This window comes from Salvelinus namaycush, chromosome 32 (assembly GCF_016432855.1).
Source record: "Salvelinus namaycush isolate Seneca chromosome 32, SaNama_1.0, whole genome shotgun sequence".
Taxonomy (NCBI): domain Eukaryota; kingdom Metazoa; phylum Chordata; class Actinopteri; order Salmoniformes; family Salmonidae; genus Salvelinus; species Salvelinus namaycush.
In genome coordinates, this window is record NC_052338.1 from 10,964,985 (window position 1) to 10,985,476 (window position 20,492).

A 20,492-nucleotide genomic window follows, 5' to 3' on the forward strand; every position below is an offset into this window, starting at 1 on the left:
CCTGGTGCCTCTCTAGGTTTCTTCCTAGGTTTTGGACTGTCTAGAGAGTTTTTCCTAGCCACCGTGCTTCTACACCTGCATTGCTTGCTGTTTGGGGTTTTAGGCTGGGTTTCTGTACAGCACTTTGATATATCAGCTGATGTAAGAAGGGCTATATAAATACATTTGACTTGATTTTGATTGAAGACAGCTACTATGTACCCAGATGGGATGATAAATAACTAGCAAGAAGTTAGTCTAGCATGAGATAAGTGGTTGCGGTCTCTCCCTCTGTGCCTCATGGTGCTCTGAGCTTCCCGTGTGTTACTCACACACACATACACACACCAAACGGCCTCCACTCCTCCTAATAGCCTACAGCTGCTCGCTCTTTGTCTCTCTCTCTCTCCCCCTTTCTCCATGGCTCCGGTTGAATAAAGTAGAAAAACATTTGGCAATTGGCAAAACAATTTCTGCTGCTTCCTTCACTCGTATTCGAAAGTTTGTCCTTTTGGTCCTTTCGGAACAGGTTTAAAAAATCTATGCATAACGGGTCCGGGCTTTACCGTGTCCATTTCGTAACAGCACTCTGAAGGAGTCAGAATGCTTCAGTTCGGCTGGTGGCTAGCCAAAGTCGGCTAGTCGAACCGAATGAGAAACAAAATCGGCAATAGTACTGTTTGACCATTTTAAGATGCCATAGCCAGCATACACTTCCTCAAAATAGTCAGAATTAGTCTAAGATGACTGAAGAAATCTGTCATTAATTTTGACGTAAAAATCCTTACCGAAGTCCAAAATGAACAAAAACGTCACAAAATGTCATCATAATATTTGCACAAACTCTTCCAAACTGCAAAAAGCATGCTGAGCGTTGAGTACCAGGTCATTAGCAAGGGCCATTAGCAAGTTTGGTAGGCTACCCATTAGCGCCATTCATTTGCAAAGTTTTGGATTGAGATTACCGTGATCAACGGTCACAGGATATTTGTCTCCTATCATCATGACTGCCGGTGTGGTGTAAATATGGCCACCACAACAGCCCTAATTGTGAGCAGCACAACATTTTAATGTTTCTCTCAGTGTTTATAAAATCTCCAGGGGGTTTTGTTTATTCATATGCAAATATACATATTTGTTCCTCAGTGCATACGTGCTAAGCAAGCGGGCTTGTCATTCTTGAAGCCACAGTCGGGGATGTCTTGGGGCGGGGCGCCCCCCGGCCACTGGACCTTCATGCCCGGCACTGGAACCAACTCCTTCAGGGTGCTGTTGTAGACGGATACGATCTGGAGATACACAGGATAGATGGTTAGCCTAATTTTGGGTGTTGAACGAAAGTGCATGTCATTGCAGGTTTTATAGCTGCTGCACTGGAAGAGGACAAAGAACACAGCTACAGAGTGTGAATGTGTATTTATGTGCCAGTGTGTGTTTGTGCCTAACCACCATTTTGCTAGAGGAGCAGTCAGTGCCTACCTGAAAGACCCCAGAGTCAAGATCGGTCATGTCCCACAAGGCAAAGTCAATCTCCCGATCGCCTTCTCCATCAATTTGAACCAAGCCAGTAACACCTGCCACAGAAGAGGGGGGGGGGGGGAGAGAGAGAGAGAAAGAAAGAATGAACAGAGAGGTTAACACAAAGGATTCAGGTGCACAATCTGGGCGCAAGCTGTGCTATTTCCTCATTGCTTTCAAGATTGAGAGATGGGCCCTTTGTTCAATCCCGTTGATTGATTTTGTTGCCCTTTACAAAATAAATGAACAAACTAGCCAGCTGGGACCATATTGTGTAGCACCACCTGTTGCCAGTCCCTGTGTGTCGCTATATCCTGTCCCCCGCAGTAAAACAAACCAACAGGATGCAGAAAGTTAGCCTTGTCAAGTCACAAGTACATATGTAGGATCTTCATTTGAGCCAGTTTGCTACAGCAGGAAAATGATCCTGCAGAAACAGGAAATGTGAATTATTATTAATTAATTAATTATTAATTGACATTTTTGTAGGGTTTGATACATTTTTCGTAAGGGAATATCAAACTTCAGAAGCCTTTTCTAAACCTGAAATACACAACAAGTTTCAGATTTAAAATTAAGATCCTACACCTCAAGTCAAAATTTGAGGTAAATTAGCAACTTAACTTCCGTACACCGTCTTTAATGTTGTGGAGGGGGTAATGGGAAATAGGAGCATAATGTGATGTAAAGCCCCTCTCTTGAATCAAGTCTTTGGTTAAGTAATCCATACGGCACATTTATCAAGCTCGCTTAAAAACAAACTTCAACTACAGCGTGCACACTGGAGACGGACATGGTTTTGAATATCAATAGGGTTTAGGGGAAACGAAGGAAAATATATTAGTTGATTCAAACTGATGCCATCTCTTAGTTTGGCTCTTGGCCCTACAGTTGTGAGACCTAAAAAGTTAGCTTGATACAAAAAAACTAAAACAAAAACCTGTACTAGAAGATGTTATAGCACTGTGTTGCACATGTACTGCAGCAATAGTTCTGCCAATAAAATGGCGTGATCTGAATTTTCGTTTTGAAGTTTTTAGAACTTCACAGACACCTAGGCATTTCCCATACTTCACCTCTTAGGCTTATTTGATCAACGACAGAGACACACAGTGTCTGGGAACTGAACCTGCAACCTCACAGTCAAAAGCCTAGCCTCCTAACCCAAACCTCCCACTTCTTCACTTCTTTCAGACCGCTGTGCTGGAAGAGTGTAGTAATAAAGTTTGGATAAAATCTCTTTCTCTTTCGGCACTCTCAAATTCCTCTATCTTCTTGAGTCAGAGTTGAACAGATTTTAATTGAGCTCATAGAAATAAGATCACTGTAAGCGGTGCGTAACTGGCTGCAGGGAAGCAGAAATGGGTAACAACTGGAGCACTTTAATAATGCAAAAACAAGCTGTGCCCAGAACAACAAAATACGGGTAAAATAACCCGTCGCAAAACCAGTCAGAAGTGCACATGCACTTACAACAAACAATCTCACACAAAGACATGGGTGGAACAGGGTTAAATACACGACAAGTAATGAGGCAATGTAAACCAGGTGTGTGGGAAAACAAGACAAAACAAATGGAAATTGAAAGGTGGATCGGCGATGGCTAGAAGATCGGTGACGTCGACCGCCGAACGAACAAGGAGAAGAACCGACTTCGGCGGAAGTCGTGACAGTACCCCCCCTTGACGCGCGGCTCCAGCAGCGTGCCGACACCAGCCTCGGGGACGATCCGGAGGGTGAGGTGCAGGGCGAACCGGACGGAGACGGTGGAACTCCCGAAGCATTGAAGGGTCCACCACGTCCTCCACCGGAACCCAGCATCTCTCCTCCGGACCGTACCCCTCCCACTCCACGAGGTACTCAAGGCCCATCGCCCGACGCCTCGAATCCAGTATGGAGCGAATGGAATACGCCGTGGACCCCTCGATGTCCAGAGGGGGTGGAGGAACCTCCCGCACCTCAGACTCCTGGAGCGGACCAGCCACCACCGGCCTGAGGAGAGACACATGGAACGAGGGGTTAATACGGTAATCGGGGGGAAGCTGTAACCTGTAACTAACCTCGTTCAGTCTCCTCAGGACTTTAAATGGCCCCACAAACCGCGGCCCCAGCTTCCGGCAGGGCAGGCGGAGGGGCAGGTTTCGGGTCGAGAGCCAGACCCGGTCCCCCGGTGCGAACACCGGGGCCTCACTGCGGTGACGGTCTGCGCTGGCTTTCTGGCGCAGCACAGCCCGCTGAAGGAGAACATGAGCTGCGTCCCATGTCTCCTCCGCACGCCTGAACCAGTCGTCCACCGCAGGAGCCTCGATCTGACTCTGATGCCAAGGCGCCAGAACTGGCTGGTACCCCAGTACGCACTGGAAGGGGGAGAGGTTAGTGGAGGAGTGGCGGAGCGAGTTCTGTGCCATCTCTGCCCAGGGCACGAACGCCGCCCACTCCCCCGGCCGGTCCTGGCAATAAGACCTCAGAAACCTACCCACATCCTGGTTAACTCTCTCCACTTGCCCGTTACTCTCGGGGTGAAAACCCGAGGTAAGGCTGATCGAGACCCCCAGACCTTCCATGAATGCCCTCCAGACCCTCGAAGTGAACTGGGTCAGACACTATATCCTCAGGCACCCCGTAGTGCCGGAAGACGTGTGTAAACAAGGCCTCCGCAGTCTGTAGGGTCGGAGGGAGACCAGGCAGAGGGAGGAGACGACAGGACTTGGAAAAACGGTCCACAATGACCAGGATTGTGGTGTTACCCTGTGAGGGAGGAAGATCGGTAAGGAAATCAACCGACAGGTGCGACCAAGGCCATTGTGGAACAGGTAAGGGGTGTAGCTTACCTCTGGGCAGGTACCTAGGAGCCTTACACACCGAGCAGGAGGAAGAATAAACCCTCACCTCCTTAGCCAAAGTGGGCCACCAGTACTTCCCACTCATTCCTCTGGATGACCAGAGGAGGGTGACGTGTGGGCCCAATAGATCAGCCGGTCACGGACAGCAGACGGTACGTACAGACGCCCAGCGGGACACTGGAGGGGAGCGGGCTCTGCACGTAATGCCTGCTCAATGTCCGCGTCCATCTCCCACACTACCGGCGCCACCAGGCAGGAGGCCGGGAATATGGGGGTGGGATCCATGGGCCGCTCCCCTGTGTCATACAGCCGGGACAGTGCATCTGCCTTCACGTTCTAGGAACCTGGTCTGTAAGAAAGGGTGAAAACAAAACGGGTGAAAAACATGGCCCACCTTGCCTGGCGAGGATTCAGTCTCCTCGCTGCCCGGATGTACTCCAGATTGTGGTGGTCAGTCCAGATGAGAAAGGGGTGTTTAGCCCCCTCAAGCACATGTCTCCACACCTTCAAAGCCTTGACGACAGCCAACAGCTCCCGGTCCCCCACGTCATAGTTTCGCTCTGCCGAGCTGAGCTTCTTCGAGAAGAAGGCACAGAGGCGGAGCTTCGGTGGCGTACCCGAGTGCTGAGAGAGCCTTCCAGCCTCGGACGCGTCCACCTCCACTATGAACGCCAAAGAGGGATCCGGATGGGCCAGCACGGGAGCCGAGGTAACAGAGCCCTCAGGTGACCAAAATCCCTGTCCGCCTCAGCCGACCACTGCAAACGTACCGGGCCCCCCTTCATCAGTGAGGTAATGGGAGCTGCTACCTGACCAAAACCCCGGATAAACCTCCGGTAGTAATTGGCAAACCCTAGAAACCGTTGCACTTCCTTTACCGTGGTGGGAGTCGGCCAATTACGCACAGCTGAAATGCGGTCACTCTCCATCTCCACCCCTGAAGTGGAAATGCGGTACCCTAGGAAGGAGACGGACTGCTGGAAGAACAGGAATTTCTCAGCCTTGACGTACAGGTCATGCGCCAACAGTCAACCAAGCACCCTGCGCACCAGGGACACATGCACGTGCAGCGGAGTATATCAGAATGTCATCAATGTACACCACTACACCCTGCCCGTGCAGGTCCCTGAAAATCTCGTCTACAGAGGCTTGGAAGACTGATGGAGCATTCATCAACCCGTACGGCATGACGAGGTACTCATAGTGCCCTGAGGTAGTACTGAATGCCGTCTTCCACTTGTCTCCCTCCCAGATACGCACCAGGTTGTAAGCGCTCCTGAGATCTAGTTTGGTGAAGAAGCGCGCCCCGTACATTGACTCTATTGCTGTGGCTATGAGCGGTAGCGGGTAACTGTACCTCACAGTACCTGTACCTCACCGCTCCATGGGCTTCGGAGCGGTGGTGCTGGGGGATGGAACCGACAGACCCCGCTCTGAACGTCCACGGGTAGCCAGCAGGTTATCCAACCGAATGTACAGGTCCACCAGCTGGTCGAAGGTGAGGGTGGTGTCCCTGCAGGCCAACTCCCAACGGACGTCCTCGCGCAAACTGCAGCGATAGTGGCCGATCAGGGCCCTGTCGTTCCATCCCACGCCGGTGGTCAGGGTCCGAAAGTCCATCGCGAACTCCTGGGCGCTCCTCGTCCCCTGCCTCAAATGGAAGAGACGTTCACCCGCCGCTATACCCTCGGGCGGGTGGTCGAAGACTGCCTGGAAGCGGCGGGTGAAATCCTCGAAGTGATCCACCGCCGCGTCTCCTTCTCCCCACACAGCGTTGGCCCACTCCAGGGCTTTCCCCGAGAGGCACGAGACGTGCTCCTCGACCCCTATACCAGGGGCTATACCAGGGGCACCTGCTCCTGCTGACTCCATATACAGGTGTGAGATTCTGTAAGCGGTGCGTAACTGGCTGCAGGGAAGTCAGGCGCAGGAGAGCAGAAATGGGTAACAACTGGAGGACTTTTATAATGCAAAAACATGCGGTACCCAGAACAACAAAATACGGGTAAAATAACACGTCGCAAAACCAGTCAGAAGTGCACATGCACTTACAACAAACAATCTCACATAAAGACATGGGGGGAACAGGGTTAAATACACGACAAGTAATGAGGGAATGTAAACCAGGTGTGAGAGAAAACAAGACAAAACAAATGAAAAATGATAGGTGGAACGGCGATGGCTAGAAGACCGGTAACGTCGACCGCCGAACGCCGCCCGAACAAGGAGAGGAACCGACTTTGGCGGAAGTCGTAACAATCACTTTATTATGTTATATTTACTACTTCTATGATTGAGTCTCTACCTTGCTCACCGCCATCAGAAATGAATCATTGCATAATCATAATTAATTTAATACATTTATTTATCTCTGTGTCCAACATGCTGCCTCCTACATGTTCCACTGCTCTGACCTCAGATCAGATATGCAAGGTATCATACAGTGTCTGTCCCTGACCTGAGTCTATAAGGCTCATAGTTGACTGAGGTAGTACAGCTCACTGTACCAAATTACTGCTTATATATTACAAGATCTCTAAGGTTAACAGGGTGAATCACGGATGGAATGCATTTATATAACGTTCAAGGCCTAGGTCTCAAAGTACTTTACATTGTATGGGGGTTAGTCATCGTATAATTCATCTACGTTCCTATTTCCAAAGGTATTCGGCACAGATGGCTATGGTTCTTTCAAAGCCATCATCATTTCAACAGACACAGTCTATTCTGACATACATATGACGGACCCCCAAGGACATAATGTACAGTAAACGCGTTCCCTAAAAAGGATCTAATTTGTTGCTACAATACATGATGTCCGTCTATAAGGAATCATGATGATAGTGGCATTTTATGGCTTCTCAATGTCAAACTATATAGGCAAGGTCAGTACAGGTGCATCAAAGCTGGGACTGAGAGACTGAAAAACAGCTTCTATCTCAAGGCCATCAGACTGCTAAACAGCAATCACTAACTCAGAGAGACTGCTGCCAACATTGAGACCCAATCACTGGGCACTTTAATAAATGAATCACTAGTCACTTTAAACAATGCCACTCTAAATAATTCCACTTTAATAATGCTTACATATCTTACATTACTCATATCACATGTATATACTGTATTTTGTACCATCTATTGCACCTTGCCTATGCCGCTCGGCCATCGCTCATCCATATACTTACATGTACATATTCTCATTTCCCCTTTAGATTTGTGTGTATTAGGTAGTTGTTGGGGAATTAGATTACTTGTTAGATATTACTGCACTGTCAGAACTAGAAGCACAAGCTTTCGCTACACTCGCATTAACATCTGCTAACCATGTGTATGTGACAAATAACATTTGATTTGATTTGAGCAGCTACTCAACTTCGAATCTACAGGACAGATATCCATCACTTGTAAATCTGACTAAAACCGTTTTGAATAGTTGTGAAATGTATCCCTCCGCTCCCTGCCTTGAAGTAATTATTACTAATCGTACACGACTGGAAAGGTGAAAGCAAGGGGTCCACTACATAATTTAACCTAGTCCAAAAATGTCAGATCTAGGATTACTTCAAAGAAGGAAGAAAGGAAGGAAGAAGGGAAGGACTGAAGGAAGGGAGGTAGGATGCATTTGAAAAGTATTCTAGCAGGGCCCTATGTCTAAATGTAAAAAATCATCGCTATTTCTTTCTCCACAAAAAAGGGAATCATCTTTCGTCTCTTCGCCAGGTGGTTAAACTGTCCTTGTTCTAAAATCTCCATCCATTGTGTTGTAAAATACCCGGCTAATTAGCGTAGGAGTAAAAAGCACAGTGGCAGCAGCGCTCGTCTCTGACAAGACTAATCGTGGTAGCAGTGGCATGTGCTTTCAACTAGGTGGGTGAACAGGGGAGTGGTCAAGGGGTGCATTGAAAACAGAACTGTAATTAAAGCAAGTAAAGTGTGTGTGTAGAAAGAGAGAGAGGAAGAGAAGCAGATCTCGTCTGACATGTTTTCCCAGCTCTTAGACAGGCAGAACCCGAGGAGTGTCCCGTGCACCACCACAAAAAAAGAAGAGAATTTGCATTTAACTGAATGATAACAGTGATGCTGCTTTTAATTTCACACAGGGTGATTTGACAAAAACAAAATGAAAAAAGCTTTCTGGCTTTCAGTCTCATATGTTGAAAACACACACACACACACACACACACACACACACACACACACACACACACACACACACACACACACACACACACACACACACACACACACACACACACACACACACACACACACACACACACACACACACACACAAACCCCTGGTCCATTAGTCATTGTAATAGGAGCCCCTCTGTGTAGAAGCTGAAACTCAATGCTCTGGCTCCTGGTGCCTGTGCTGCTCCATTGGCAGTATAAGTCCTAACTGAACACTGTCATTCACTTCACAGGACCACTCTGCCTCATTCTATTTCTTCTTCCTTTCTATTTGTTTTGCTATGTACAGTCAGGTCAATTGTATGAGTATAAAATAATATCATTTGTAAACAAATCTGAGCATACAATATAGCACAGCATTTGGATTATTTATTTAACAGTGTTTTTTTTATCAAGGGTGCCAATAATTGTTGACCTGACTGTATTTATAGTCCAGTGTTAATGTATTTCTCTCTTTACTGTCTCTTTAAATTCCATTCACTATTTTCCTATTTCTGTGTCCTTCAATGTTGTTTTCATCTCTCTCACCTCTCCTTCCCCTCTCTGCTCCACTCCCCATCTTATTTACCCACTCTTTCTAAAAGCACTCTCTCAACCTTTTATCTCTTCTCCTCTCTTTCCCTCTCTACTTCTTTCCACATCTCTCCTTTCCCTCTCTGTAACCACCTCAGTCCATCACCCTACCATCTCCTCTATCCATCTCTCCTCTTCACATCTCTTCCACTCTCGCTCCACACTTTCGTAACCTCCTCCAATCTCTCCATCTATCTGTTGCCAATCTGCCTGAGTCGCCAGGCTCAGTGGGTTTCAGTATAGGTCTCTATAAGAGACCTGGCTAGCCCATTGTGGTGATTACATAGCCCAATCCACTAACAGCTCCCTCTCCTCCACCAATCTGTCCCTTTGTGATGAGAGCAGAGCACTCTACCCATCTGTCACTTGCTGCTCAGGTCTAATGAAGAAGTACCTGTCTTACCCCTGTTCTTTGAAACCTCCATTAATGGAGTCCCTTTCAGCGTCGGCCCCTCTTGTTAATATAGCTTATTCATGCCTTACTCATGTTTTATTCATGCCTTATTAATATATTATAATTGATTAATAAATGGCAAAGGAAGGTCACTCGATAACGAGCTAAGTTGACATTTCCTTTGTAATTTTCACTGTGAAGATGCGTGTTTGCTTTAGAAATGTCAATTATGAAGGCCATCTCTCACATATTATAAATAGGCCATTTTAATTAAATTGCCTTTCTTTTCCCTGTATGTTTAAAAGCAATACATTCCAATGTAGTGGCATCTTCCATGTCACATTGAAACAATCAGCAAGGAAACACATAGGAACCCACGGCTGTTAGACAACCCAAAACATGCATGTCTCAATCTAACGGGGGCCTCTTATAACGGTCAACACAGAAGAAACCAGCCAAGAAGTCACAGAGGAACCAACCACTGTTCAATGAGCAACCACACAGATATGACCACATATGGATTCATCATGCAATAATACAGGCTTTCCCTTACGATATGCAACAGTGCCGCCCCGTATTGTCACCGAGGGGGTTGTGGGTAACTGAAGAGCTATGAGAAGAGGCTTGTGGAGTTCAGAGTGTGGGCTGTGGGAATAGGAGAGAGCGAGTGATCCCACTCGCAGGTTGGGATTAGGAAAAGACGAAAGATGGAAATCACAAGAGAACAACATCAACCTCCAGCCTCCATGTTCCCATGGACCCCCACTGGGTAGATGCCTTCCTATCTCTGAGGTGATTGGTTGATGAGGCTTAATTTATGGAGTAAAGAGTGGGATTTTTTGGTTGAGCGTCCTTTGCTACAGGAGTCTGTTGATATAGTTAGGCTAGTGGGTCCTGATTTCTGTTGATAGAGTTGAACAGATTACGTACAGATGTAGGACCTTAATTTGATCACTCTTTTGTTGCTGAGAATTTCCCTGCACTGCAGGACATGCAAGCGTAGTGAATGTGAGGTTTAAAAAGGCTTCCAGTTTGTAGTTTCCACTTAATTTATTTTTATCAACCCCTACAAAAAATAGCCAATAATTATAATCCACATAATAATTCACATTTCCTGTTCCTGCAGGATCATTTTCCTGCTGTAGAAAACTGGCTCAAATTACGATCCTACATCTGTATGTGCTCAATCGATACAACTCCTCTAAAAATGTACTCTCAGAATGATTCAAGGATGTGGTATTGTACAGTGACGCTAAATTTGGCACAATGTCGCTAGTGAATGCTATGCTGAGAATCGGCGTAATGTAAGGCAGAGTGGTTGATTTTCAACAGATTTATTGACATTTTGTAGTTCTGGATGTTTCTTGGCACCCATTTAGCTGGGTTATATCATATCTTGAAAGAAGATAATGTTCTTGTTTTTCTCAAGGGCCCTGTGCTTTCAGAGTGTGTCATTATTTAACTGTTCATTGAAGTACAGAGGCCATGGAGCCACTACGTGCATCAGGTAAAGGTGTATTGTGAGCTTTGATGTGGTAGGTGGTTATTTGGTTGGAATATATTACATGATACTATTAAACTAATTTAAGGTAATCATCCAAATAATTACCATCAGATAACTGGGATTGTGCCTTTCATTTCCAGTCTCGCCTATCTATTATTGTCATTTTGGTTCAGTCATTGAGATTTCTCCACGTAGGTGATTCAAATGTAAGATTTGTTTATTCATTAATCATCCAAGCTAGCCTGTGTGTGTGTGTTTGTGTGTGTGTGTTTCAGGCCTTCTATTTCTATCTATATTACACTGAACAAAAATCTAAACGTTACAGTTCATATAAGGAAATCAGTCAATTGAAATATATTCATTAGGCCCTAATCTATGGATTATTTATTTTTTGTATTTTACACCCTTTTTCGTGATATCCAATTATGATCTTGTCTCATCCCTGCAACTCCCCAAAGGGCTCGGGAGAGGTGAAGGTTGAGTCATGCATCCTACGAAACATGACCTGCCAAACCGTGCTTCTTAACACTGCCCGCTTAACCCAGCCGCACCAATGTGTCGGAGGAAACACCGTTTAACTGACGACCGAAGTCAGCTTGCAGGCGCCCAGCATGCCACAAGGAGTCGCTAAAGCACGGTGAGCTAAGTAAAGCCCCCCCCGGCCAAACCCAAACCCTTACCCGGACGACGCTGGGCCAGTTGTGTGGGACTCCCGGTCATGGCCAGTTGTGACACAGCCTGGGATCGAACCCGGGTCTGTAGTGACGCCTCAAGCACAGCGAGGCTGTGCCACTTGGGAGGCCCTCTAATCTATGGATTTCACATCACTGGGAATACAGATATGCATATGTTGGTCACAAATGTATTTATTTTTTTAAAGTAGAGGTGTGGATCAGAAAACCAGTCAGTATCTGGTGTGACCACCATTTGCGTCATGTAGTGCGACACATCTCCTTCACATAGCTTGATCAGGCTGTTGATTGTTGTCCCACTCCTCGTCAATGGCTATGCGAAGCTGCTGGATATTGGTGGGAACTGGAACACACTGTCGTGCACGTCGATCCAGAGCATCCCAAACATTTTCAATGGATGACATGTCTGGTGAGTATGCAGGCCATGGAAGAACTGGGACATTTTCAGCTTCAAGGAATTGTGTACAGATCCTTGCAACATGGGGCCATGCATTATCATGCTGAAACATGAGGTGATGGCAGCGGAAGAATGGCACGACAATGGACCTCAGGGTCTCATCACAGTATCTCTGTGCATCAAATTGCTATTGATAAAATGCAATTGTGTTTGTTGTCTGTAGCTTATGCCTACTCATACCATAACCCCACCGACACCATGGGCACTCGACGCCATACACAGTGTCTGCTATCTGCCCAGTACAGTTGAAACTGGGATTCATCTGTGAAGAGCACACTTCTCCAACGTGCCAGTGGCCATCGAAGGTGAGCATTTGCCCACTGAATTCGGTTAAGACGCCGAACAGCAGTCAAGTCAAGACCCTGGTGAGGATGACAAGCACGCAAATGAGCTTCCCTAAGACGGTTTCTGACTGTTGAGAAATTCTTTGGTTGTGGAAACCCACAGTTCCATCAGCTATCCGGGTGGATGGTCTCAGACGATCCCGCAGGTGAAGAAGCCGGATGTGGAGGTTCTGGCTGGCGTGATTTTATTTATTTAACCTTTATTTAACCTTTATTTAACTAGGCAAGTCAGTTAAGAACAAATTCTTATTTACAATGACGGCCTAGGAACAGTGGGATAACTGCCTTTTCAGGGGCAGAAAGACAGATTTTTACCTTGTCAGCTCGGGGATTTGAGCCACCAACCTTTCGGTTACTGGCCCAACGCTCTAACCACTAGGCTACCTGCCACCCCAATACTTATATAAATAAGCTATTTCTGTTTATATTTTTAAATGAGCAAAAATTTCTAAGCACCTGTTTTCGCTTTGTCATTGTGGGGTATTGTGAGTAGATTGCTGAGGAAATGTTTTTTTTTAAGCCATTTCAGAATAAGACTGTAACATAACAAAATGTGAAAAATGTCAAGGGGTCTGAATACTTTCCGAAGGCACTGTAAAAGGCAGCCTGGACAAAGAGCAGACACATCATCACAACACCAGAGCCGTGTCAGCTGACCCTGACTGGCACAAAATGGACGCTGGTCGCCCAGTCACCCTTATCAGTGGGAAGGGAAACAAAGGCAGCCGGTCGCCTGATGTCAGTCTATACCTTTCGCTTGGTCATTATTCTTGTACTGTAGTTCTGACGGACAATGTACAGTGTTGGACTGTCATAGCCACATGCCGTGTTGGTATAGTGCCCTTCTTATCCCAGTTTGGCCTATATGACTCACTATATGTATAATTATTTGGTGTTCTTAACATAACATATTCCTTAGCTAATTTGCGTCAAACGTATGCTTATTGGTTTGCTTTAGCTGTCATGGATGTTTTATATGCTAGTCAATTGTGTAAATAAAATGACAGAATATACGCTATTTACATGCAGCAGGTCACTCAGTGAACTCATACGCTTCCTAACTCATACATTGCATGGGTAGATCATTCAGTAATTGATTGGTTGAACTTATGGGCATCAAGTAGCCTCGAGGTTAGTGCGTTGGCCAGTAAACGAAAGGTTGCTGGATGGAATACCGGAGCCAACAAGCTAAAAAAATAAATAAAATCCTATTGCTGTACCATTGAGCAAGGCTCTTAATCCTAATTGTTCCAGGGGCACTGTGACCCCACTCCCTGCGGGTGTCTTGGGGAGGGTTGGGATATGCAACAACAACAACAATATATTATACACTTGTGTGAAACAGGACAAATATAAGCACCCCCCAACTGATATTATTATCTTGATAGTGCCGGTCAGAGGTCACATTACTCTAAGTGGTCTGAGCCTGACGTCTATCCTCTTCAGCAATGACCAAACAGGTCCGAGGTCAGTGGATCATGGCTGTGAGCTTCTGTTCGGAATGGAGTGACAGTTCAATGTGACTGTTTCTGCACCTTATACTACTTAACCAATTTACTCAGACTAATGTGTGTTTTACTGTACCTCCAAAACCATTTTTCCCCCTAAGTTCTAAATGGCTCTAAACTGTATTGTGGAATGAGAGCTCCTGTGTGCACGTAAAATAGTTTACAGGCGCACATTGGTGGAGTTGTGTTTCAGAAAAGGAAACATTCTGTTGCAGTTCATTGCAGCACAGCTTAGAATGTGATCATTCAGCTGACTTCAGGGTTTGTTTTGGATCCAGTGTGGTTCGTTTCTATTGAGAACAAGTGTCAAAAGTTTTGCTAACTAAACAAAGTGAAACAAACTGCACAAGGTCCACATGACTTAAAAACCTGACAACAGTTCAACCCCTGGATTGATTCGATAAATCGCCCTTGGCGCTTGTGCATTATTTTTTATTAAGTCTTCAAAACTGGTTACAAGTGGTTATTCAATATATTCAGCCCTGGGGGATGTAGAGCTAAACAGCCATTATGTTGCCAGAGGCTGCCTGTGGGTAATGTGAGCTCTGTGGTGTGCTGCTGACTACTGAATCATCATGGCCTCCTGTTACACTGAGGTCAGCCTGCTTCCCTGTGTGCCTCTATCCCCACTGTACTGACCTGTGTGTCTGTGTGTGTGTGTGTGTGTGTCTCCATCCCCACTGTACTGACCTGTGTGTCTGTGTGCGTGTGTGTGTCTCCATCCCCATTGTGCTGACCTGTGTGTGTGTGTGTCTCCATCCCCACTGTGCTGACCTGTGTGTCTGTGTCTCCATCCCCACTGTGCTGACCTGTGTGTCTGTGTGTGTCTGTGTGTCTCCATCCCCACTGTGCTGACCTGTGTGTCTGTGTGTGTGTGTGTCTCCATCCCCACTGTGCTGACCTGTGTGTCTGTGTGTGTGTGTGTGTCTCCATCCCCACTGTGCTGACCTGTGTGTCTGTGTGCGTGTGTGTGTCTCCATCCCCATTGTGCTGACCTGTGTGTGTGTGTGTCTCCATCCCCACTGTGCTGACCTGTGTGTCTGTGTCTCCATCCCCACTGTGCTGACCTGTGTGTCTGTGTGTGTCCATCCCCACTGTGCTGACCTGTGTGTCTGTGTGTGTGTGTGTCTCCATCCCCACTGTGCTGACCTGTGTGTCTGTGTGTGTGTGTGTGTCTCCATCCCCACTGTGCTGACCTGTGTGTCTGTGTGTGTCTGTGTGTCTCCATCCCCACTGTGCTGACCTGTGTGTCTGTGTGTGTGTGTGTCTCCATCCCCACTGTGCTGACCTGTGTGTCTGTGTGTGTGTGTGTGTGTCTCCATCCCCACTGTGCTGACCTGTGTGTCTGTGTGTGTGTGTGTGTCTCCATCCCCACTGTGCTGACCTGTGTGTCTGTGTGTGTGTGTGTGTGTGTCTCCATCCTCACTGTGCTGACCTGTGCTGTGTGTCTCCATCCTCACTGTGCTGTGTGTGTGTGTGTGTGTGTGTGTGTGTGTGTGTGTGTGTGTGTGTGTGTGTGTGTGTGTGTGTGTGTGTGTGTGTGTGTGTGTGTGTGTGTGTGTGTGTGTGTCCATCCCCACTGTACTGACCTGTGTGCTACTGAGCCTTTTCACCCATCTGGACTACCTGGAGGAGGGAGTTTGTCATGAAGGCCTAAGTGAAGTCTTCTTTTAAAATAGGGGTTCATTTAAAATATATATATATATATATAAAATGTAACCTTTATATAACTAGGCAAGTCAATTAAGAACAAATTCTTATTTACAATGACGGCCTACACCGGCCAAACCCGGACGACACTGGGCCAATTGTGCGCCACCCTATGGGACTCCCAATCACTGCCGGTTGTGATACAGCCTGGAATCAAACCAGGGTGTCTGTAGTGACGCCACTAGCACTGAGATGCAGTCTTAGACCACTGCGCCACTCGGGAGCCCTCAAAATTGCAGGTAGCTCTTTGATGACTGTTGGTTTCTCTCTCTTTCAGTCCCCCTTCTCCCTCTCTCTTTATTTTTCAGTGTCTCTTTCTCTCTCGCTCTCTTTCTCTTTGTCTCTTTCCATCTTTTTCTTTAATAAAAGTTGTTTTGATTGACCAAAAAATCTGGTTTGGGAATTAGAAGATCTTTCCAGCTCCCAATTGTTAAATGTAAGTACCTCTTTGAATTATGGCCCTAAAGTGTGCCGTGCACTTCCTCCCCATATCCCACCAAGTATCTTTTTATCCTTGGAGGTCTCAATTGCACTCATATACACCCCCCCCCCCAAACCTTACACACACACACACACACACACATTATTGACTTTACCCTTTCCAAAGAAGGTCGTCATCCCAAATCCATTCATTTTAGTCCCTCGGACCGCTCTGAATACCCTCCCCCCTGTTTATCTCCACCTCCCCATCTCTCCTCTCACTGATTAGATTAGCTGCCAGCTGCAGCTGGGCCCAGCCTGTCAATTCCCTTGATGGACACACTTCCTGTGTCCATGTGTGCGTCCAAATGGCACCTATTCCCTATACAGTGCACTACTTTTGACCAGAGCCCTATGGGCCATTTGGGAAGCACCCATATGTTTTGAATAAGAGAAAGTGGAGTCCCTCTTTTCTGTGGTTGGTTGCCAGGCACTGGTGGTACTTCTGTTTGGATTTCGCACAATGTTGATTGAACAAATGTTTTATATATGGTAATATACTTAATCGTTTTATTACGGTATAGGACAGCTGGTATGAGTTGTATTTTGAATGGGAGAAAGTCCCTTGTTGCTGGTGGCACTGTACTTTTCCATCGCATCTGGATCAATGTTTCTATCGCACTGTAGATTTTGAGTTGGACTAATATTTTAGTGTCATAAACATGTGGTCTTTATATTTGTACAGGACACAAACATAAATGTTTTGATTATCAGATTGCCTGTTCTTGTTACAACCGCCGAAGAAGCATTGGAATGATTGGGACTGGAGTAACACTGACACGTCAACAGTGTGATAATCTCTCTTGCTACTAATCATTGCCAGTCTGCCTTCCCTCCTTTTCCTGACGTGTGACATCAACCAGTGCAGAATTTCATTAGGGCTCTAATCAGTAGTAATCAGCAGTAAATATAGTCCATTTAGCGCCGGGTGCCTAATTGACAAAGCACTTCTATACTGAACAAAAATATAAACGCAGCATGTAAAGTGTTGGACCAGTGTTTCATGAACTGAAATAAAAGATCCCCCAAAAATTAAGTAGGACAAAAAGCTTTTTTCTCTCAAATTCTGTGCACAAATTTGTTTACATCCCTGTTAGTGAGCCTTTCTCCTTTGCCAGGATAATCCATCCACCTGACGGGTGTGAGGTATCAAGAAACGAATTAAACAGCATGATCATTTTTGAGGGAACGTGCAATTGGCATGCTGACTGCAGGAAAGTCTACCAGAGCTGTTGCCAGAGAATTGAATGTTCATTTCAACATAAGCCACCTCCAACGTTGTTTTAGAGAATTTGGCAGGACATCCAACTGGCCTCACAACCGCAGACCACATGTAACCACGTTATTGTTGTTTCTACCTACTTGACCTTTGTGTCGTTGACTTTGCCAAATAATGTTTGTACCATGTTTTTGTGCCGCTACCATGTTGTGTTGCTACCATGTTGTTTTCATGTTGTGTTGCTAGCATGCTGTGTTGTCATGTTTTGCTGTTATGTTGTTGTCTTAGGTCTCTCTTTATGTAGTGTTGTGTCTCTCTTGTTGTGATGTGTGTTTTGTCCTATATTTATATTGTATTTATTTATTCCCAGGCCTCCGTCCCCGCAGGAGGCCTTTTGCCTTTTGGTAGACCGCCATTGTAAATAAGAATTTGTTTTTAACTGACTTGCCTAGTTAAATAAAGGTTAAATAGAAATTCAGAAATTTTTCTATCACTCAAAATTGAGTTCAGGTGCATCTTGTTTCCATTGATCATCCTTTATATGTTTCTACAACTTGATTTGAGTCCACCTGTGGTAAATGTAATTGATTGGACATGATTTGGAAAGGCACACACCTGTCTATATTAGGTCCCACAGTTGACAGTGCATGTCAAAAACAAAAATCAAGCAGTGAGGCCGAAGGAATTATCCGTAGAGTTCTGAGACAGGATTGTGTCGAGGCACAGATCTGGGGAAGGGTACCAAAACATTTCTGCAGCATTGAAGGTCCCCAAAAACACAGTGGTCTCCATCATTCTTAAATGGAAGAAGTTTGGACCCACCTAGACTCTTCCTAGAGATAACCGCCCGGCCAAACTGAGCAATCGGGGGAGAAGGGCCTTGGTCAGGGAGGTGACAAAAAACCCAATGGTCACTCTGACAGAGCTCTAGAGTTCCTCTGTGGAGGTGGGAGAACCTTCCAGAAAGATAACCATCTCTTCAACACTCCACCAATCAGGCCTTTATGGTAGAGTGGCCAGACGGAAGCCACTCCTCAGTAAAAGTCACATGACAGCACACTTGGAGATTGCCAAAACACATCCTAAAGAATCTCAGACCATGAGAAACAAGATTCTCTGGTCTGATGAAAGCAAGATTGAACTCTTCGGCCTGAATGGCAAGCGTCACTTCTGGAAGAAACCTGGCACCATCCATACGGTGAAGCATGGTGGTGGCAGCATCATGCTGTGTGGAGATGCTTTTCAGCGGCAGGTACTGGGAGACTAGTCAGGATCGAGGGAAAGATGAACGGAGCAAAGTACAGAGAGATCCTTGATGAAAACCTGCTCCAGAGAGCTCAGGACCACAGACTGGGGTGAAGGTTCACCTTCCAACAGGACAACAACCCTAAGCACAGAGCCAAGACAATGCAGGAGTGTCTTTGAGTGGCCCAGCCAGAGCCCAGACTTGAACCCTATCGGACATCTCTGGAGAGACCCAAAAATAGCTGTGCAGCAACGATTCCCATCCAACCTGACTTAGCTTGAGAGGATCTGCAGAGAAGAATGGGAGAAACTCCCCAAATACAGGTGTGCCAAGGTTGTAGCGTCATACCCAAGAGGACTCTAGGCTGTAATCGCTACCAAAAGTGTGTCAACAAAGTACTGAGTAAAGGGTCTGAATAGTTATGTAAAAGTGATATTTCAGTTTTTTATTTTATTTTATTAGCACAAATTTCACAAAAACGTTTTTGCTTTGTCATTATGGGGTATTGTGTGTGGATTATGATGAGGGAGAAAAACAATGTAATCAATTTTACAATAAGGCTGTAACCTAACAACATGTGGAAAAAAGTAAACGGGTCTGAATACTTTCTGATAATGAGGAAAGAAAGAAGAGGGGGAGAAAGGAGGGGGGAGACTGGGGTGTTTGAAGCAATGAAAGTCTAAAATACATGTTCAGGATGTAATAGCAAAGATAGAGAAAGTTGAGGATACATTGAGGCCGAGTTCCTGGCAGTCTTCGGTCGGGGATGGCGGGTCAGAGAGAGTGAGCCCACTGTGTAAAATTATAAAGGAAAAGGAGAAGAAAGAAGGAGAAATAGAGTGTGGAGAGGGATGGATAGCAAAAAAAACTCAGAAGACCTCAGAAGTCGGGGAGCATCGAGAAAGGGAAAGAGAGCTTAGAGCAGCAATCATCAATAGATTCAGCCACAGGCAGATTTTTTTCTTGAAAGGATTGTCTGGGGGCCGGAACATTGTATTTATGTTCCGGCCCCCAGACAATCCTTTCAAGAAAAAAATCTGCCTGTGGCTGAATCTATTGATGATTGCTGCTCTAAGCTCTCTTTCCCTTTCTCGATGCTCCCCGACTTCTGAGGTCTTCTGAGTTTTTTTTGCTATCCATCCCTCTCCACACTCTATTTCTCCTTCTTTCTTCTCCTTTTCCTTTATAATTTTACACAGTGGGCTCACTCTCTCTGACCCGCCATCCCCGACCGAAGACTGCCAGGAACTCGGCCTCAATGTATCCTCAACTTTCTCTAACTTTGCTATTACATCCTGAACATGTATTTTAGACTTTCATTGCTTCAAACACCCCAGTCTCCCCCCTCCTTTCTCCCCCTCTTCTTTCTTTCCTCATTATCAGAAAGTATTCAGACCCGTTTACTTTTTTCCACATGTTGTTAGGTTACAGCCTTATTGTAAAATTGATTACATTGTTTTAGACTGCAAATTTGTTTTAGACTGCATTTGTAGACTGCAAATTCAGCGCAAGAAGATATCATATTTGACCAAAACATAATAATTTCAAACCTTGCTTACATTTGTATACGGTCACATACACTGAGCATACTGTACCAAACATTGAGAACACCTTCCTAATATTGAGTTGCACACCCAGTTTTGCCCTCAGAACAGCCTTCATTTGTTTTCTTCATATCACTTGGGGGGCTAAATAAAAAATATTGTGGGCCAAATTTTGGCCGGCGGGCCGCCAATTGTGGAATCCTGGCTTCAAGGAACAGACCAAGGGAGAGAAGGAAGGATAAACAGATGGGGTAATGAAAAGAGAAGATAAACAAGACAAAGTAGCC

General features: G+C 45.8%; 1 protein-coding gene across 1 annotated transcript in view; it reads right to left on the reverse strand.

Moving 5' to 3' along the window:
- The window catches only part of LOC120027333 (atrial natriuretic peptide receptor 1-like), a 107,510-nt gene that overhangs the window by 23,298 nt on the left and 63,720 nt on the right, over positions 1-20,492 (reverse strand). Inside the window, exons 5-6 of the mRNA XM_038972253.1 lie at positions 1,459-1,553; positions 1,133-1,268 (exon numbers count right to left, since the gene is read on the reverse strand). Coding sequence (XP_038828181.1) covers positions 1,133-1,268; positions 1,459-1,553 — 231 coding nt within the window. The remainder of the gene's footprint in view (positions 1-1,132; positions 1,269-1,458; positions 1,554-20,492) is intronic.